At 43.3% G+C, this 18,123-nt stretch overlaps 1 protein-coding gene across 1 annotated transcript in view; it reads left to right on the plus strand.

The window, feature by feature from the left end:
- Positions 1-18,123, plus strand: part of LOC126154436 (uncharacterized) — a 125,550-nt gene that overhangs the window by 88,586 nt on the left and 18,841 nt on the right. The window contains exon 5 of the mRNA XM_049916136.1: positions 13,866-14,035. Within this exon, the coding sequence (XP_049772093.1) occupies positions 13,866-14,035 (170 nt within the window). The remainder of the gene's footprint in view (positions 1-13,865; positions 14,036-18,123) is intronic.

The raw sequence follows: 18,123 nt of genomic DNA on the forward strand, positions 1-18,123 counted from the left end.
GTTTTAAGATAAGGCCTCCCACCGTTGGATTGAAACACTTCTTATTGCCTAATATGCGGCTTCCAGACGAGTTCCATTAAAATTAAAGTGCTAAGGCCTTCAGCCTGTTTAGATTGAAGATTTAGAAATATTTTTGTGTGACACTTCCAGAAGCACCTTCTATGTCAATTTATTACTTAGATCTTGCGTCTTGGATTTTGAGTGTGGCCTTCAGCCGATCTAAAGTTAATCAAAGGAGGTCCATTAAAGTTTTGAGTGTTTTGCATCCTTGTATAATATTGTGTGTCAACAAATAAAGTTTGTATGTTGAGTGCAACTGACAGGAACTCATTTTGGCTCCTTTTCACAACCTAATCTGCTCTGTCCTGCTGGCCCAGGCATTTCAGTCGCGTAAGACAACAAAAACGTTTTACAAATTTGGTAGAAAACGGTTGTGGCTGTCCCACAAATAAAAATTTGTAGAAAGAACTACCACTGCATAGTGCGGAAGGTAACCAAAACAATACACATGAAACAGGAAAATGACACTTGCATTCAAAGACTGCAATTACACTGAAGTCATCAGAATTTGACATGGTGCCCTGGACATTACAAATTGCGGGATATGGTTCTTAATAGGATGGGTTATCACCACTGACGTCCATACACGCTCTGCAGCATGCTCCCATGCCGGCCTGAAGGTTGATAAGTAGTTCTTGTGGTACAACGTTCCATTCCTCCGCGAGCATGTTTGACAACTGACAACTGCTGCGTAGTTGTTTGTGTACTTGGACGTGCTGCAGTAGCCCTCCCCAAGGTATTCCACAAGTTCCCGATAGGATTTCAGTCGGGAGGCCGGGCCGGTCAGACTAGTCGCTAAGTATAATCTCGTTCCAAGAGCTTCCCCACCTGAGCTGTTCGTTACGTTAACGCATTCACATCCGTAACAACGAAGCCAGGACCGAAAGCACCACTGAAAAGACGCACGTAGAAAAAGAGATCAGGCGGATTCCATATTTTTCGATTTCAAGGAAGTATTTGACACGGTCCCCCACTGCAGGCTGATAACGAAGATACGAGCATATAGAGTAAGTTCACAGATACGAGACCGGCTCGAAGACTTCTTAAATGATAGAATCCAGTATGTTGTCCTCGACAGTGAGTGTTCATCAGAGACAAGGATATCTCCAGCAGTGGCCCAGGGCTGTGTGATAGAACCGCTGTTGTTCTCTAAATACGTATATGATTTGGCTGACCGGGTGGACTGCAATCTGTGGTTCTTAGCCCATGATGCCGTGGTGTACGGTAGGTACATACGAGACGACTTAAACAAAATTTCCAGTTGGTGTGATGAATGGGAGCTAGCCCAAAATGTGGAAAAATGTAAGTTAATGCGGGTGATGACAAAGATCAAACCTGTGACGTTCGGACACAGTCAGTCTAGGCACAATGTTGCAAAGCGATATGAGGTGGAACGAGCAAGTGAAAACTGTGGTAGGGAAGGCGAATGACCGACTTCGGTTTATTGGGAGAATTTCAAGAAAGAGCCGTTCACCTCTGAAGCAGACCACATGTAGGACGCTGGTGCGAACTGTTCTTGAGTATTGCTCGAGTGTTTGGGATCCGTTCCTCGTCGGATTGAAGGAAGGCATTGAAGCAATTCAAAAAATGGTTCAGATGGCTCTAAGGACTATGGGACTTAACATCTGAGGTCATCAGTCCCCTAAACTTAGAAGTACGTAAACCTAACTAACCTAAGGAAATCACACACATCCATGCCCGAGGCAGGATTCGAACCTGTGACCGTAGCAGCCACATGGTTCCGGGCTGAAGCGCCTAGAACCGCTCGGTCACAGCGGACGGCGAAGCAATTTAGAAGCGGACTGTTAGGTTTGTTACTGGTTCGTTTGAACAACGCGTAAGTGTTACAGAGAAGCTTAGGGAACTCAAATAGGAATCCCTGGAGGGAAGGCGACGTTCTTTTCGAGAAACACTATTGACAAAATATAGTGAACCGGCATTTGAGGCTGTTTGCCGAATGAGTCTATTGACTCCAACATACCTTGCGCGTAAGGACCACGAAGATAAGATACGAGGAATTAGGGCTCATACGGAGGCGTAGAGACAGTCCCTTTTCCCTCGCTCTATTTGCGAGTGGAACAGGAAAGGAAATGACAAGTAGTGGTAAGGGCACCCTCCGCCACGCACCGTACGTTGGCTTGCGGAGTATCTATGTAGATGTAGACGTAGAACAGTGTCACAATAACGTTGACTAGTAGGTGTAAGTTGCTGAAAGATTTGGAGGCCAGTACACCTATGCCATAACACCTGGACCACCAAAACGATCATGTTCCAAATGCTGGTGGATGGGAAGTACGTAATGCACCCAGGGACATTGGCGAACATTATCATTTTGGTGGTCCAGGTCTTTTAGTGTGGGGGGCGCATAACGTTGCATGGGCGTACTGACTTCCAAATCTTTGAATGTGATACATTCACTGCTCAAGTTTAGTGTGACACTGTACACCTTCCCCATGTGTGTCTCTTCAGCGGTACATTCGACACTGACTTCATTTTTATGAATGACAATGTGCGACCTCATCGAAAAACGCACGTGGCGGAGCTTTTGGAGCGAGAGGAAATCTGACGAATGGGCTGCCGTGTTCGTTCCCCCGACTGAAATCCCACAAAGCACACGTGGGTTGCATCGAGGAGACATATTGAAGTGCGACCACGTGCCCCAATTAGCACCCAGCAACTGACAAAGACGTGATGGAGGAACGGAATACCCTACTACACGAACTCTTTACCAACCTTATGGCCAACGTGGAAACACGTTGCAGAGCGTGCGCTGCCGTCCGCGCTGATCACACATGGTATTATGGACTATGTATCGCCGTTTGTAATGTCACGGGGACCTTCATAAATCGCTGACTTCAGTGCAAGTATTGTCTTTGAATAAATATGTCATTTCTGTTCGTGTTATGGCATATTTCTTTCAGCTATCCTCACTAGCTGTTTTTTCTATGTGTGGTCCAAGTTCCTTCGAGCCATGTTATATATGTTTGGGCATCTCGATATAAACTTTAAATGGTTTGGGCAAACCACAGAAACCAATACCAGAATGGCTGGCCGGTGATTTGAAATTCATTCGCCAAAAATATTTCAGTTTTAACGATTCGACACACCATTCCGTAATGCATCATAAACTTAAAGAATGACTTCGATCAACTCTGGACAGGCAATTACACATTTTCAATCAACCTAAGATTATATGTATCCTGAGCTCTTTATGTGTCTCATTCGCGTTACTTCTACTTGAAGAAGAAAAATGCGGGATGTATAAATGATTTACTTAGAGTGCTGCTTTATATTTTTATTGAAAAGAGAACCACATACCTGCCGAGGTGGTTTGCAAACTGCTCTTCTGTTCCAGAAAAATTTTCTAAGCTCTGGCACTCCTATCGTGTTTTAAGTTTCTCACAGTTTCCGCAAATCACGCAAAGCGAATGAAGTAATGGTTCTTTTCGCAACGCCACGAATGATTTGTTTCCGCAAACTTGCACCTTTAGAGCTTTTACTGACTTCAACAGCCATTGAGAGTTATTTAACATCTCTCTTTCGGTTTCATTTCAGGGACACCTATAGCTGTTGCGTGTCATATCTCAACAGCACAGTGATACCCTCACGGAGAATCCGATTTCGCTTGGTCTGCCTGAAAGCCTATGTGCCTTCGCATTAGGCGAGTTTGTTTACATCACGTTTCACCAGTGGGCTTACACAAAGCAGGAAGCAACAAGTGGCGCGGCGCACCTGCATTGCTAAGCGGCTGTCATCGCTGGCACCTGTGGCAGGACCGAGAAATAAGCTGCGTTCGTTTTAAGCAGCTTGTGAATACCTGCCGTCTATTAAAGAATACCTGCTCTTAAGAAGATCCATTCCAAATTGCTAAATATTTTTTTGGCGGTAACATTGTGTAAAACGTATATTAGGATGAAATATCTTACGTTTGCAGAAATTTGCTACAATGAAATAGTCACGCATTCATCACCATTTGATACTGTGGCGTTTTATGAATCAACACTGATCATTTAATGAAAAGCGTTGCTTTTTTTAGAAATGTATTAAATTCACAAGACAGGTTTAGGTCTCTAAATTAGGTCATAATCAAGTGCGCCGGCCGGGGTGGCCGAGCGGTTCTAGGCGCTACAGTCTGAAACCGCGCGACCGCTACGGTCGCAGGTTCAAATCCTGCCTCGAGCATGGATGTGTGTGATGTCCTTACGTTAGTTAGGTTTAAGTAGTTCTAAGTTCAAGGGTTGATGACCTCAGAAGTTAAGTCCAATAGTGCTCAGAACCATTTTTTGTATTCAGTACAAGTCAAAAATAATACACAGCTTTCGTTATGCTGTAGAGAATCAACATCAAATGATAAAAACAGTGAAGTCTAGTCGATTTAAAGAAGTTTTGTGCTCAATGACGTCATCAGAAAATGGGTGTTTCGTAATTATAATAACGTTCAATCTCAAAAATTGTTAACATGCTGTAGATAAAACTGTTATATTCCGACGTGCTTCAGAATTATAAGTGCATGTTTTTAAACATAAAAGCTGAAAGTAATTATTTGGAATCAATAAAAGTGTAAAATACTTTCAATGCTCGAGGTGTCCGAGTCTAGCGTAAGTTTATGACCTCCAACGAGTAAAATTAGAAGTACCGAAAACCACTGAGTGCTATCGCATAGTCTAGACGCATCTTCAATTACTTACAGAAGTATGTTTACGAACAACTAGCTACAGCTGCAAACCTATGGAAGATCTTTAAAGAAGTTATCAATAACCAGGCGGCAGATATCGAACAAATTGATGCTCCCTAATGTGCATTACCCATTAACGGTTTTTCCCTGGGTTTTTTCTTTTCAGGTGAGCATATATTTCTGTCTCTTCATAGAGGTCTACAAAGTATCGGACTGTATAGTTTTTCTTTTCTTTTCTTTTTTTGTAATTACGACATGCCCATTTTTCTCATGCCGTCATTGGGCGCAAAACTGTTTTAACTTCACTAACTTCCGCATTCCTGCTATTAGGAAAAGTTTGAAGTACGGTTCTGGACCAGTTTCAATATGTGAAGATTTTATATTTCGCTCTGACTTATAGGTCTGCCGACAGAGAAAATTCGATTTCCACCTTGCTAGAAAAGCGTTCGACACTGTGCTGAATTGTCAACAGGTAACAAATATACGACAATATGGAGCTTCTGTTCTAATATGTGATCTAGTAGAAACACTATGGACGAACAGAAGGCAATGCAGTGCTGAAGATGGCAGGCGGGCATGCGGTGTAGGTACCTGCTGTGAGGTGAGAGAAGAAAATGCAGAAGGACTGCAGATAATATTCCTATTTGTAATCGAGCTGACCGTCAAGCTCTTCCCTGATCATGTTAATATGTATAGTGAAGAATGATCTCTCAACAACGGTGCCAACGTCCAGAATGCGTTAGACAATATGTGCACGTGGTGAGGCCGGCCACTGTGGCCGAGCGGTTCTAGGCGTTTCATTCCGGAACCGCGCTGCTGCTATGGTCGCAGGTTAAAATCCTGCCTCGGGCATGGATGTGTGTGATGTCCTTAGGTTAGGCTTAAGTAGTTCTAAGTCTAGGGGACTGATGACCTCAGATGTGAAGTCCCTTAGCGCTTAGAGCCATTTTTGAACGTGGTGAACGGAACGGTAACTCTCTTCAAATGTCAATAAATAAAAGACAATAAATCCATGAAAGTGCATTGAATCCGACAACGGATTTTATTACAATCCTGCGACCGCTGTAAGACCTATAAACATGTAGAGATAGCAATGCGAAACAAGAAAAAAGAAAAGGAAGGAAGATGGGAGTGTAACGTCCCGTCGACAACATGGGCAATAGGGGCGGAACACAAAGTGTGACTAAAATGGATTGAGAAAGAAGTCAACCGCGCCCTTTCAAATATATTATCCACGCACAGTAATTTAAGGAAATCAATGGAAAGCTAATTCAGGATGGCCGGACGCGGGTTTGACACGTCGCTCTCCCCAGTACGAGTCTAGTGTGGTAACTGCACCACCTCTTTCGGTAGTACAAAGCAGTGCCAAGTGTAATAAAGAAATAAAAGCACACATAAGAAAAACGCATGGAATGCCAATTTATTGGAAAATTTCTCAAAAACGGTATATATCTCTAAAAGAGACCTTTTTTAATCCCTGATAAAAGCATCGTAGTCTTCATGACGTCATTTTGAAAACAGAGCTTGAAGAATTCGTAATTCTGTCCAAAGGTAGTAACTGACCCCTGTAGTCTACAATGTAATATTCCCGTCATCCGCAGGGAACATACAGGAGCTTGCTGACGGAAAGTGAACATTCTCCTCTCAAAAAGCTGTTAATTTAAGGAAGAAGTATTTATACAGTTCCAGCGTGCGAGAGACACAGGTACCCTTGCATCTTTGAAGACTGACTGTGGAGGTATTGTACAGTTCAAATGGCTCTGAGCACTATGGGACTCAACATCTTAGGTCATAAGTCCCCTAGAACTTAGAACTACTTAAACCTAACTAACCTAAGGACATCACACACACCCATGCCCGAGGCAGGATTCGAACCTGCGACCGTAGCAGTGCCGCGGTTCCGGACTGCAGCGCCAGAACCGCTAGACCACCGCGGCCGGCTTATTGTACAGTTCGCATGCTTGACATTTTACACAGGAACTCGAAAAAAAATCTTGAATACTTTGGAAAGTGGTAGTACTCATCGAAGCAAGAAAAATAAGTCCAATAAACATGGGCCCGGAAATGCATAGTTTACGAGATAAACACGTGTTTATAGGAAGGGCTGCGCGACTCTTGGTTGCAGATATTAGCACAGTCGTTGCATTGGTGCATCCTCAGCCGTGTCGGCAGAGGGTACTATGATGTCTTACTCAGAGTACTCGGTTGTGTGGCTCGAGTCGTGTTGCAGGCTAGTTTTTGTCGTGTTTGTGTGCCTTATTGTACATTACTGTGAACCCTGGGTACGTAACATGGTGTTTTACCTTTTTCCAAACGCGGATTCAATTACATGTTTACTGTTATAGCGCTGTTTGTACACAAAAACGATGTAGTGCAGTTACATTTTCTCTCTTCCACCAATCGTTAGCAATGGACGTCTACAATTCGACAAACGAAAAAGCGGATATTACTTTCTGCTGTGGTTTACCAAATGGACGTAGCCTTCGAACCCGTGACCTCTACGCTGAAAATTATCCACAGTGCAGAGTGCTCCCTGATAAGCTATTCTGCAGACTTTTCCACCATCTGAGGGAAAAATGTATCCTTGCACCTCGGTAGAGGACACTGGAACGACCTGCACAGTCCGCACGCGTGACATGGGGGAATGTGTGGTACGTTCAGTGGAAGAAATCCCTGGGACCAGTGTCCGACGGATAGCAGCACCAGAAAACATGCCTCACTCTCCTATCCTGGGGTACTTCATGAACAATTGCAGCACTCATATCATCTACAGCGCGTTCATGCCTTAAGGCTACAGGATCATTTTGGCAGATGGCGGTTCTATCAATGGCTGTTGCAGAAGTGTTCCGCAGATCAACTGTTCACTTCCAAGACTGTATTTACCAATGAGGCAGGGTTCAAAAGAGATGATGTTATGAACATCTGTAATCAGCATGTATGGACACAAGTAAATTCCCAAGAAATTCAGGAAAGAAAGTATCGACAGCGATTATCATTCAACGTATGGGCGGGAATACTTGGCGACGGGTTAACAGGGCCGTACGTGCTATCACAATGGTTAACTGGGGCATATTATGTGAACTTTCTCATGAATGTTTTGCCTACCGTGTTGTAGGCTGTTCCTTTGCAACAACGAATACAAATGTGGTTCATGTATGATGGCGCACCAGCACACTTTCGTCACTATGTGCGCGAACATCTGACGCAGACATTTCAGGACCGCTGGATTCGTCGGGGCTGGGGGCGGGGGGGTGCATCTTTGCCTGGACGTTCACCAGAATACAATTCCCCAGACTTTTGCTTACGGGGACATTTGAAGGAACTGGTCTACGCCACGCCAGTCAACGATGAGCGAACACTATAGGTTTGCGTCTTCAATGAGTGCCAGCAGGTACTCGTACAACAACAACAACCGGTTATACTTCAAGGGTGCATCATTCCTGATGCCGGACGGTGCATTGTCAGGAATGGACGCCACGTTAAACACCTTCTGGAAAAACGTGTTTATCGGAGAAATTATGCTTTACCGTCTCTTAGTTTTGGTCTTAACTCAGATGGTATGCATCTATGGATTCATGTTCATTGGATTTATTCTTTTTCTTTAGGTGAGTACTACAACTTCGACGCTTTTTGTGAACACCCTGTATTTTCGTGTAATGATAAAACATGCAGGCAACTTTTAATCTCCCTGTAGACAAATAGAACAACAGCGGAAATGTTTTATAATATGAGAGACACCTGCTATCATTTACTGCACAGCGAATTGGAGAATGTACAGAGTGTATCAAAAACATTTTCACAAACATTTGGTGCTGCTTTCTGGCACCAAAACGAGGGGAAATGTCATATTACCATCTGTACCAAATTGCTTCATTATTTTGTTACTATATGATACCTTTCAAAATGGATTCTTCGAGACATTTCCAATATGTTTTTATGTGGATTTAGTTGGGATACTCTTCGAGAGGTTGTTAACAACTTCTATAGGTAAGTTGTCTCCTTTCTTCCTGAGTACAATTTTCCGATAATTTGAGAGACGAGAAATTTTCTGCGTAATGTATCTCCGAGGACTTTCCACGAGGGCACTTTGCGCGTTTAGGCCTCTCCCGGTGCCCAATCACGTGAGTGGTTCTCTGAGAACATGCATTGTCACTTCTGAAAAAGTGTTTCTTCAGTGTTTCAATAAATATCGGTCTGCTTTCACACGTCTATTGCGAGGATATGGATTTTGGATGAAGCCCTGTTTACACGAGAAAGAATGGACAAGAGACACATCTGGGCACGGTAGAACCTATTCCGTGTCTACAAATAGTTGTCACCAATGAGACACCATACATATATTCTTAGTGATTATATTATTGGGCCGGACATGCTACCACCACGTATGTATTACGCGTCCTTAGTCATGTATCGCCAGAACTTCAGGAGAATGTAGTGGTGAACGTTCATCAAATCACATCGTTCAAGAACGATGGAGTTCCTACGTCCTTTAATGCTTGTGACAGATAAATTGGGGTGTACCGGATTAGAAGAACAGAACCTGATACTTAACCCAGCAAGTTCCTGTACCATACTTAGGGCTACATTTCTTGAGGTAATCTCTTACCTAAGAAGCAACTTCTTACTAGTGAATAGAGTGACAATTCAAGCTCTTCTATCAACACGTCACTATGTAACACTTGTAACATGTAGTAACGAATGTTACCGATTTTCTCTCCTGAAACCCTCTCCCAAGTGAGGAACAAGCATGTTTTGTGTGTTCACGTTTCCATGCCCTGTACTTCCATGGGTGATGTTGCTGTCACATAACGCTGAGATCGTCCGTTCAAATCCATCGGCGGGCTTCATTGTGGGTTTAAATGTGGCTCAACATTGTTTGTCCTACATAACTAGCAAATCTGAGGTCATAGTATGCGAATAAATCGAACTAATACGGCGAGGCAGCTAAGAAGATCACCCCAAAACATCCACAATGAATAAATATATGGACGTGTGGTTTTCGCCAAATTGTAGCGGACAATGCGGCAAATTTCCTGAGGTTCGCTACTAATTTTTATCTTTTATATTCGCCAAATTACCGCACCGACTGTGTTTTCTTCTAAAGGAACTATATACTTTTTATGTGGCATTTGAAAGAATCTTCTAACTTGAACGACTAACATATACGGCACTTGATCAAATAGCGCCAAGATTACATCGCCGCAAACCACTGCCCGCCGTCAGGAGAAAAGATTCATTACACGTCTGCCCTATTGTACTAAATGTACGTAAAAACGTAACTCAGATATGAAATGAAATTACTGTGTGGCTTTATTGGCCCTAACCTGGGAAGTTCGGCGCTGGGTTGCAAATCTTATTTTAGATGACGCCACATTGGGTGACTCGCAAGTCCGTGATGATGAGATGCTGATGAGGACAACACAAAATCCAGGAGAAAATTTCCAACGCGGCCTGGAATAGAACCCGGACCTCTATACAGGAGGCAAGCGCGTTACCACTTAGCTAAATACGTGGACACTCAGATATGGTTCTGGTGTTTGCCTGTGCGCTCGAAGCCCATCAGTCAGGGTTCTGCCGTTGTAGGACTCAGATAACACACTAGTAAAGTTACTGAGACTTCCACAATGATACGACAGTCGAAAAAGTAAAAATCGTTTATGGCAAATATTGGCAAACTATTAAAGCAGCGGAGCGGTTGTATGCCGAAGAGTATCCAGAACATGCCAAGCACTCACGATCTGTCTTTGCAAACATCATAACACAGAGTTCTAGAACCTGAAGTGTGGAGACTAAAATACGCGAAAGAAATAGAAGAGCAACCAATAAGACAAGTGAAACTAATATTTCCGCAGCAGTAACACATAATACAAATGTTCCTAAGAGGCATCTGGGAAGTACAATAGGGATCAACCAAATAAATGTTCCGTGAACAGCGCATTTCATTCCTTCATATTTCGCTACATCTACAGATTCATGGCAATGACTTTCAAAATTGACTGCTGTCCTCTAAATGTTATCTACGAAAAGCGTATAGTGATGGGTCATACCTGTGCAAATTTTGTTTAAGGGAGGAGCATCTTTTACAAATCATGGGAAAGTCACTCTTCGCAATATGTACTAATTGTTATCTGAAATCTACGCTGACTCAAAGAAGTGGATAAAAACAACTTTCTTGATCTATCAATGTTTGGTGCATATTTGTCAAGATCCACACTATTGGTTTCTGTTTCATTGATGGGAATCTCAATACGCTGGAAGAGATCCCAAGGACATGACGCATTAGAGTGGGACCAAAATGACAGATGTCCCTCCCATTCTGCACATGTAAAGACAAACACTCATTCGGGAAATGCAAAATGGTCTTCACAGTCACCAGACTTAACGGTTATATACTTTTATCTGCAGAGAAAATTAAAACAAGAGGACTATTAAGAAACATTGACAATTCCCGAAGGCATGAAATACTTCATAACATGGGTTTATGCTGGCGTTAACTCCAATTGAAATTCACCGTACGGTACTGTTTCTCCAGAATCACTTTATAGCGTGCAGCAATGGTCAAGGTCAACATTTTGAGCATTTGGTAGACAGCCGTGACACTAAACACGCGAACCGTAACCGAGTTACTTGCTTATTTGTATTTGGTATGACAGGGTAAACGTTTGTGGAACCTTTTCTCCTGACGGCTGGACAGTTGTTCGTGGGCTGTTATCTTGACACTATTTGATAGAATTCCATGCGTGTTATGTCGTTGAAGTTCTCATAGACGAATCTTTCAAATGTCACAGAAGGAAGTGTACAGTTCTATTAGAAAAAATAAAGTGCTTGTCGCAATTCGGCGACTATAAACGATAAAAATTACTAGCGATAGTCGAGAAATTCGCCGCATTGTCCGCTGTAACTTGGGGGAAACCGCTCCTCAATATACAGGATGACCAGAAACAGTGTGAAAGGCTTGTAAGAGTGTTTCAGGATACGATCTGTTGAGAAATAATTGTTACGATGAAAATTCGATACATTTTGTCGTTTCCGAGTTCATTAGCATTGAAGTTAATCAGGCCGTTGTGCGCGAAAATTCAAGAGGCCTGCCAAATACAATTAGTGTCAGTTGTTCTCATCGCGTAAATAACAGCGCACGAGACTGATCAGTCTTTGGCTCGGGTGCGATACTTACTACCGTCCCATGTTCAATTTTTCTTTCGCTCCCTTGATCGGTTTTAGGGAACCAAACGAAGAACATATTTGGCGAAACCGTCTCTAGCTGGTCGCTTGAATCTGCGCTCACAACGGCCTGATTGGCTAACTTCAATGCTAATTAAATCGGAATTTCTTAACAATTGTTTCTCAGCATAACCTACCCTGGAACAACCTTACAAGCTTTTCAGGCTGTTTCTGGACACCCTGTACTTCTTCTTTCTGGGTATATTTAGGGTGGCCTGTCTTTGGCTGTCTCAACCCGTGTACGTATAATGCGTAATTACGAGTGTTTAATGATGGATGGATGCATGGCACATATGATTGGTTGTTATTCTACAACATATAAGCCAATCATCGTAGTATAAAACCTTGTTCTATTCGTTTTCCCGGATCTGTACTGTCACACTGTAGGTTTAGGTAACAGAGTATTTAGACATCTTGTACGTACCGTTGCCAGAGTTCGAAAGTGAAAATGAGAGCGTGTTGTGGTCCCAATCTTTGTTGGTTTACAGGGACTTAACGATATTTGTAATTTGAGTCTTCTTCCCCTTCGTCTCCTTCTTCTTCTCCTGCATTTTCCAATTTCTCTAGTGTATCGGTACAATTACACGGGTTTGGTAATATTAGCGACAGTTGGTGCTCGGATGCCCTTACTGACGCCACCACTCCACGAGGATGGAATTTGAGTACCCCGTCTGTCTTCGTCTACAGTAAATCTCATGATCAAGTGTGAGAGCCTTCTCTAATTGTTTGCGAATTGTGTAGCAGAGGCAGGGCATGGGTTTGGGGACCAGCTTAATATTTACATACTTGGATGTGGAAAACCGCCTAAAAACCATACCTAGACTGGCTGGCCCAACTTCGCTAATCCCTGAAGTGGATTCGATAGGGTGCGGGCTTGCCTACCCTAATCCCGGAGGTGGCGCGTTAAGGCCTCGGCCGTCTGGGAAAGTCACTGAACTAAGTAAATATCGACTCTGTTGTTTGAGTACACAGTATATGGTATCAGTTACGATACCAAGTATTCGATAATTTCAGTTGTAAGAAATGTCAGGCTATCAGTTCCTTAAGTATTGAATGCTGTTGGATGAAATAATAAGTTTGCACTACTATTTAATGATAATTAAATCGTGCGCACTATCTTTGTGTTATACAGAAAAGAAAATGGCAGTGGTGAAAACTAGGTGACATTTGCTGCCTCTAATGAATACAATAGGTTTCAACAACATGCTCTAGTATTATTAAACATGTACCCACTGCCTTAGAAAAGTAGTTGGAATACCGATTTTATACTCGTGCAAACGCATCGCAATACGTACGTATTCTAGAATAGTATTTTACCCTTAAAAGTCTTGTTCTAAACGAATGGATTTGCTTTAAAGAAAAGCTTATGATAATATATTGTTCTGATAGTACGAATGGATAGCACAGTATGTACGTACTATTTTGTTTCAGGCTGGAATGGTTGTATTTACTGCTTACCTTCCTAATTGCCTAATTTTTGTGTATGGTATATTCGTCCTAAAATGTGTAAGTTTGTATTTTACGTTACATGCAAGTTTCTTCCTGAAAATATACGAAAGCTTATCTGTTTCGCATCATATTCTAAATAAACTCCTTTGTTTTAAGGAGAAACTTAAAAATACCTACTGAATCAATTAACACCGTTAGATTTTGTCGGTGTCGTTACAAGTGCCCCAATATTATCGAGGTATCGATACAACTTTAGGTGTTGGCATCGATTTCAAATATCGAATCTACTCTGATATTGTAACATTGGTATTTATGAGACATTTACGATAGACGTGGATTGTGTGCAGCTAGATTAATTAGATTGTCGACTTATTCGTGTTTTGTAACCAACACAGGAGGTTTCTGCAGCGCCATGTGTTTTGCTTGGGTCAGAGTGAGCGAGTCTTGTATGTCGTCGCAGGTGAGCCCGTGCCCGACGAACCCACCTGCGCCGCCCGGCTGCAGCAGCGGCGCGCCCCCTGTTGGTGTGCCTGGCGGTGGTGGGGGAGGGGGAGGGAACTCGACCGCCTGTTCGCCTTCGCCTGGACCCAGGAGGCCGTCCAGCGCGTTGCTGCATCCCGACCACGCCAGGTGCGTCCATACAGCACACTAAGTAACACACACGGTGGACGAGTATACGTGCAGATGATTTTATGTGTGGTACCTTAAAATGTACACACATAAATCTGTTGGTTGCGTTTTCCCTGCGTCGAGCAGTATTCTCACAAACACGTCACGAGCTTTAGGACCTGATGGTTTCTGTATGGTCGTAGCCACACCTCTAAGTAGACTACGCCTGTCAGTATAGCCGTCCTGCGTCCAAGTAACCCCGCTTCAAAACCTGACCTGCTGTCTCAAGGAAAATAGGCATCGATAGCTTTCTTGTGCCACACGTACATGGAGGTACTACCCAACCTAAAAATATATGACTTGTAATAGCTATAATTATTAGTATGCAAATGACATAAATACCAATGTAATGTTGCTCAATACTATGTCCCCAGTGACCAGTAGAAGTATCTGCACTTATAGTCTGTGAACAGCATAGTTGCTAAAATTTTGCCAAATACACTGTACATAATACCGTATACCGACAAAAATGGGATGAGTCAGTTAATGAGCAGTTTGACTGAACTCTACCAGACTGACATTGTAGTATTTCCAAACCTGTGGAATATGTTGATTAAAATTTTAGGCTTATACTACCTTATTTTCAGCACAGAGAAAACCTATTTATATAGATAAAGAACGGAGCGAGTATTTGATAGTTATTCAGTGTGACTAATTTTATGGAAGTTTTCAGATGGATATCGTAATACGGTATTCTCCATGGATGTGCATGTGCATTTTATCGCCAACTTTCAGCCTCTGAGAAAGTTCAAATCATTGGTTTGTAAGATGTGGCAGATTCATACCGACGGATATCAGAGACAACTTTAGTGCAATTACTGCAGAACGATTGGTGACAGTGGTCAAGACTGTGGATAGAACAGTGGGCATGGATTATTCCAGTCAGTCTGGAACCGCGCGATCGCTACCGTCGCAGGTTCGAATCCTGCCTCGGGCGTGGATGTGTGTGATGTCCTTGGATTAGTTAAATTTAAGTAAGTTCTAAGTTCTGTGGGACTTATGACCTCAGAAGTTAAGTCCCATAGTGCTCAGGGCAATTTGAACCATTTTCTCGATGATTCCAGGACACACCACGAGAAGACGGTAGAATTTTTCGAATGGCTCTGAAAAATAAACAGATGGCGACAGCTGAAGTCCGGGCAGACGTTTCAGGCAGTGTGTCACGACAAACCATCTGGAACAAATTGCTGGGCGCTGGGTTGAGACCTGGAGTTGTCACGCGCCATTACCACTGATGCCGTGTAGAGCCAGAGTCAACTAGTAGACTGAGTGACTTTCTGTGATGTTCAGCGCTGTGTCTCACTTCTCTTTGTGGCGGTCAGATCGACAAGTGTCTGTGGCTGACCAGATGAAAGGTCAAACAAACTAGTAATTTTCGAGACCAATATCCCTCCAATTCCTAGATAAGGTAGTAGGGATGTATTGACAACAGGATTGATTTGGTAATTTTTGAATGGATGCTGAATGCACGCCAGTAACTCAGTAACTGAAAAGCAAATTAAACACTGTTCTCAAAATCATCAATATCAGGGTACGAAATGACATATTCCTGCAATTCACACCACTTATGCCTGTAGGAAAATACGGGTCCTTGACTAGTCTCAACGGTCACCCCTACAACATGTCTGCGATACGATGGGATGAAGTTTACGTACATACTAGCCTCCCATCGGTAATCTTCATGCGCTGACGCTGCATGTGATTCAGCCATTGCAAGAGATTCCGGCTTGTGGTTGTCACAGAACAACTCATGTTGATGCATATCAGTTGCAAATAGAATCAAAATGTAACCTTTTACTGCCCGTTATTTGACGAACGTCTCTGTAGAGTTCGATACACACTGATGAGTCAAAACATTATGATCACTTACTTAATAGCTTGTTTGTTCGTCTTTGGAACGAAATCCATCACACATTCTGAGTATCAGCGATACGGCACTTTCTTGGTTGGTTTTTGGAGGTATGTGGCATTAAATATCTACACAAAAGTCATGAAGTTCCCGTAAATAACGGGCCGCTGATTTGCGTACGATGATGGCGCCCGATAGCGACCCGGATGGTTTCCTTAGGATTTACATAAGGTGTATTTTGTCTCCGAGACGTCAACGTAAGTTAACTACAACGCTCCTCAAAACCACTGTAGTACGGTTCTGGACCAGAAACACGATCATTTATAATGCTGAAAGATGACATCACCATCGGGGAAGACATCAAGCAAGAAGAGATGCAGGTGGTTCGCATCTGTCAGCGTGCCTTCGATTACTACCACAGGTCTCATGCAAACGCAGGAGAATGTCTCCCATAATATAATACATTCCCACCAGCATGCGTCCGTGGGGCGCTGCATGCTTCGAGCCGACGTTCACCTCGATGACGGCGTTTGTGGAGACGACCATCGACCTACTGTAGCAAAAATGTGATTCACCTGAAGAACTGACACGTTTCCATTGATCGACGATTGAATCCCGATGACCCCGTGCCCATTCCAATCGTGATTGACGATGTCGTTGGGTCAGCATGTGGATACGTAGTGGTAGTCTGCTGCGGAGCTCCATATCCAGCAACGTAAGACAGACGATGTGCTTCGAAACACTTGTGCGTGTACCAGCATTGCGCTCTTTCGGCAGAGATACCACAGATCACCACCCATCCTACTTTACAGAGCGGATAAAGTTCGATGAAGAGTCGTGGAAGTCCAACCATTTAACGCCTAGTGGTGGTTTCACTGTCCTATTTCTTTCTGTAGATGCTCACGACAATAGCAAGTGAACATTCGACCAGCTTCGCCATTTTCGAGATACCCGTTCACAGGCTCTGCATAATGATAATCTACCCTTTGTCAAAGTCGTTTATCTCAATGGATTTCCCCATTTCCAGCCTATATCTTCGCTGAAGTGATCCTCCGTCCGGGTCTACTCCAATTGCGTGCCTTTGTTACCGCGTTAAACGCGTGCAACACTACCAGGCTGCATTCAAAGTCGCAGTGGACGGTAGTCATATGTTTTGTCTTATCAGTGTGCAAGATGTAACGGGTAGAAGTGCATATATTTATATTGGTGACTGAGGACGGTGTACTGAACAATATTACATCAGTATTCACGTCGTTCACAGGCTAATAATTATCTGCATTACAACTCGTGCGGTTTAGATTTGTTAGTACCTACAAGTACACGTGACAAGAGAAAGCCATTAACGCTTATCATCTCCTGAGCAGCAGGACGCGTGGAGGCAAAACGATTACTCTAAACTGACAGGTGTAGTCCACCTACAAGGGGGCCTTCCGGTTTGGGAAATTCAGTTCAGGATGAAACTTTGCACGCTGGTAGTGTACCTCAATGGGCGCCCACTCTCAGGAACTTAAAGAACACTATTCAGAAAATTCTGAGAAAAAGGGCTCTAAAGTGTTACGCGTAAGCTAATACGCATCTCTTATATAATCAGAAGTAACATTCCATTGGACAGGTGAAATAACTCATTCAGCACAGCGCCAGCATGTGATACCGCCGATTCAAGTTCGATCCTACCTGCAGTTCGGCTCGCGCAGCCTTGAGGTACGGACGTCCGCTGCTGTGGAGTTCAAGCGCGCGTTTGTTCACCTCTATCCGGGGTTTCGTGTATTGAGTCGTTCTTATGAGAGAGTCATGGCACACTCTTACCTCCGGATAAAGATCAAGGTCGCACACCAAGCATAATATGCACGACCAAAGACGTTACCAAATTGAGAACTTCATGCGGAATGATCTTCACCTGGATCCGCAGGATGTCATTGACATTCACTTTTCCATCACTGGGAATGTTGTATTTAGCAAGATGCGCATCAAAGAACTGTGAGCCGCTATGCGCTAATCCTCAAATTTAAGCACCCCAACGAGAACGTAGGTTGTGTAATTACTGACCACACGGGTTTCAGCCTGCGTACAATTACGGTTTTCAAACTCCCGTTCGAGGTTTAACCGAACGTCGACATGGCAATGTACCCAGTCACCCGGCTAAAACATGAAAAACCTTTGAGATCTTCCTTGTAGTCTGTGGCGTCCGTCAAGTGAAAAT

This window comes from Schistocerca cancellata, chromosome 2 (assembly GCF_023864275.1).
Source record: "Schistocerca cancellata isolate TAMUIC-IGC-003103 chromosome 2, iqSchCanc2.1, whole genome shotgun sequence".
Classification (NCBI taxonomy): Eukaryota; Metazoa; Arthropoda; class Insecta; order Orthoptera; family Acrididae; genus Schistocerca; species Schistocerca cancellata.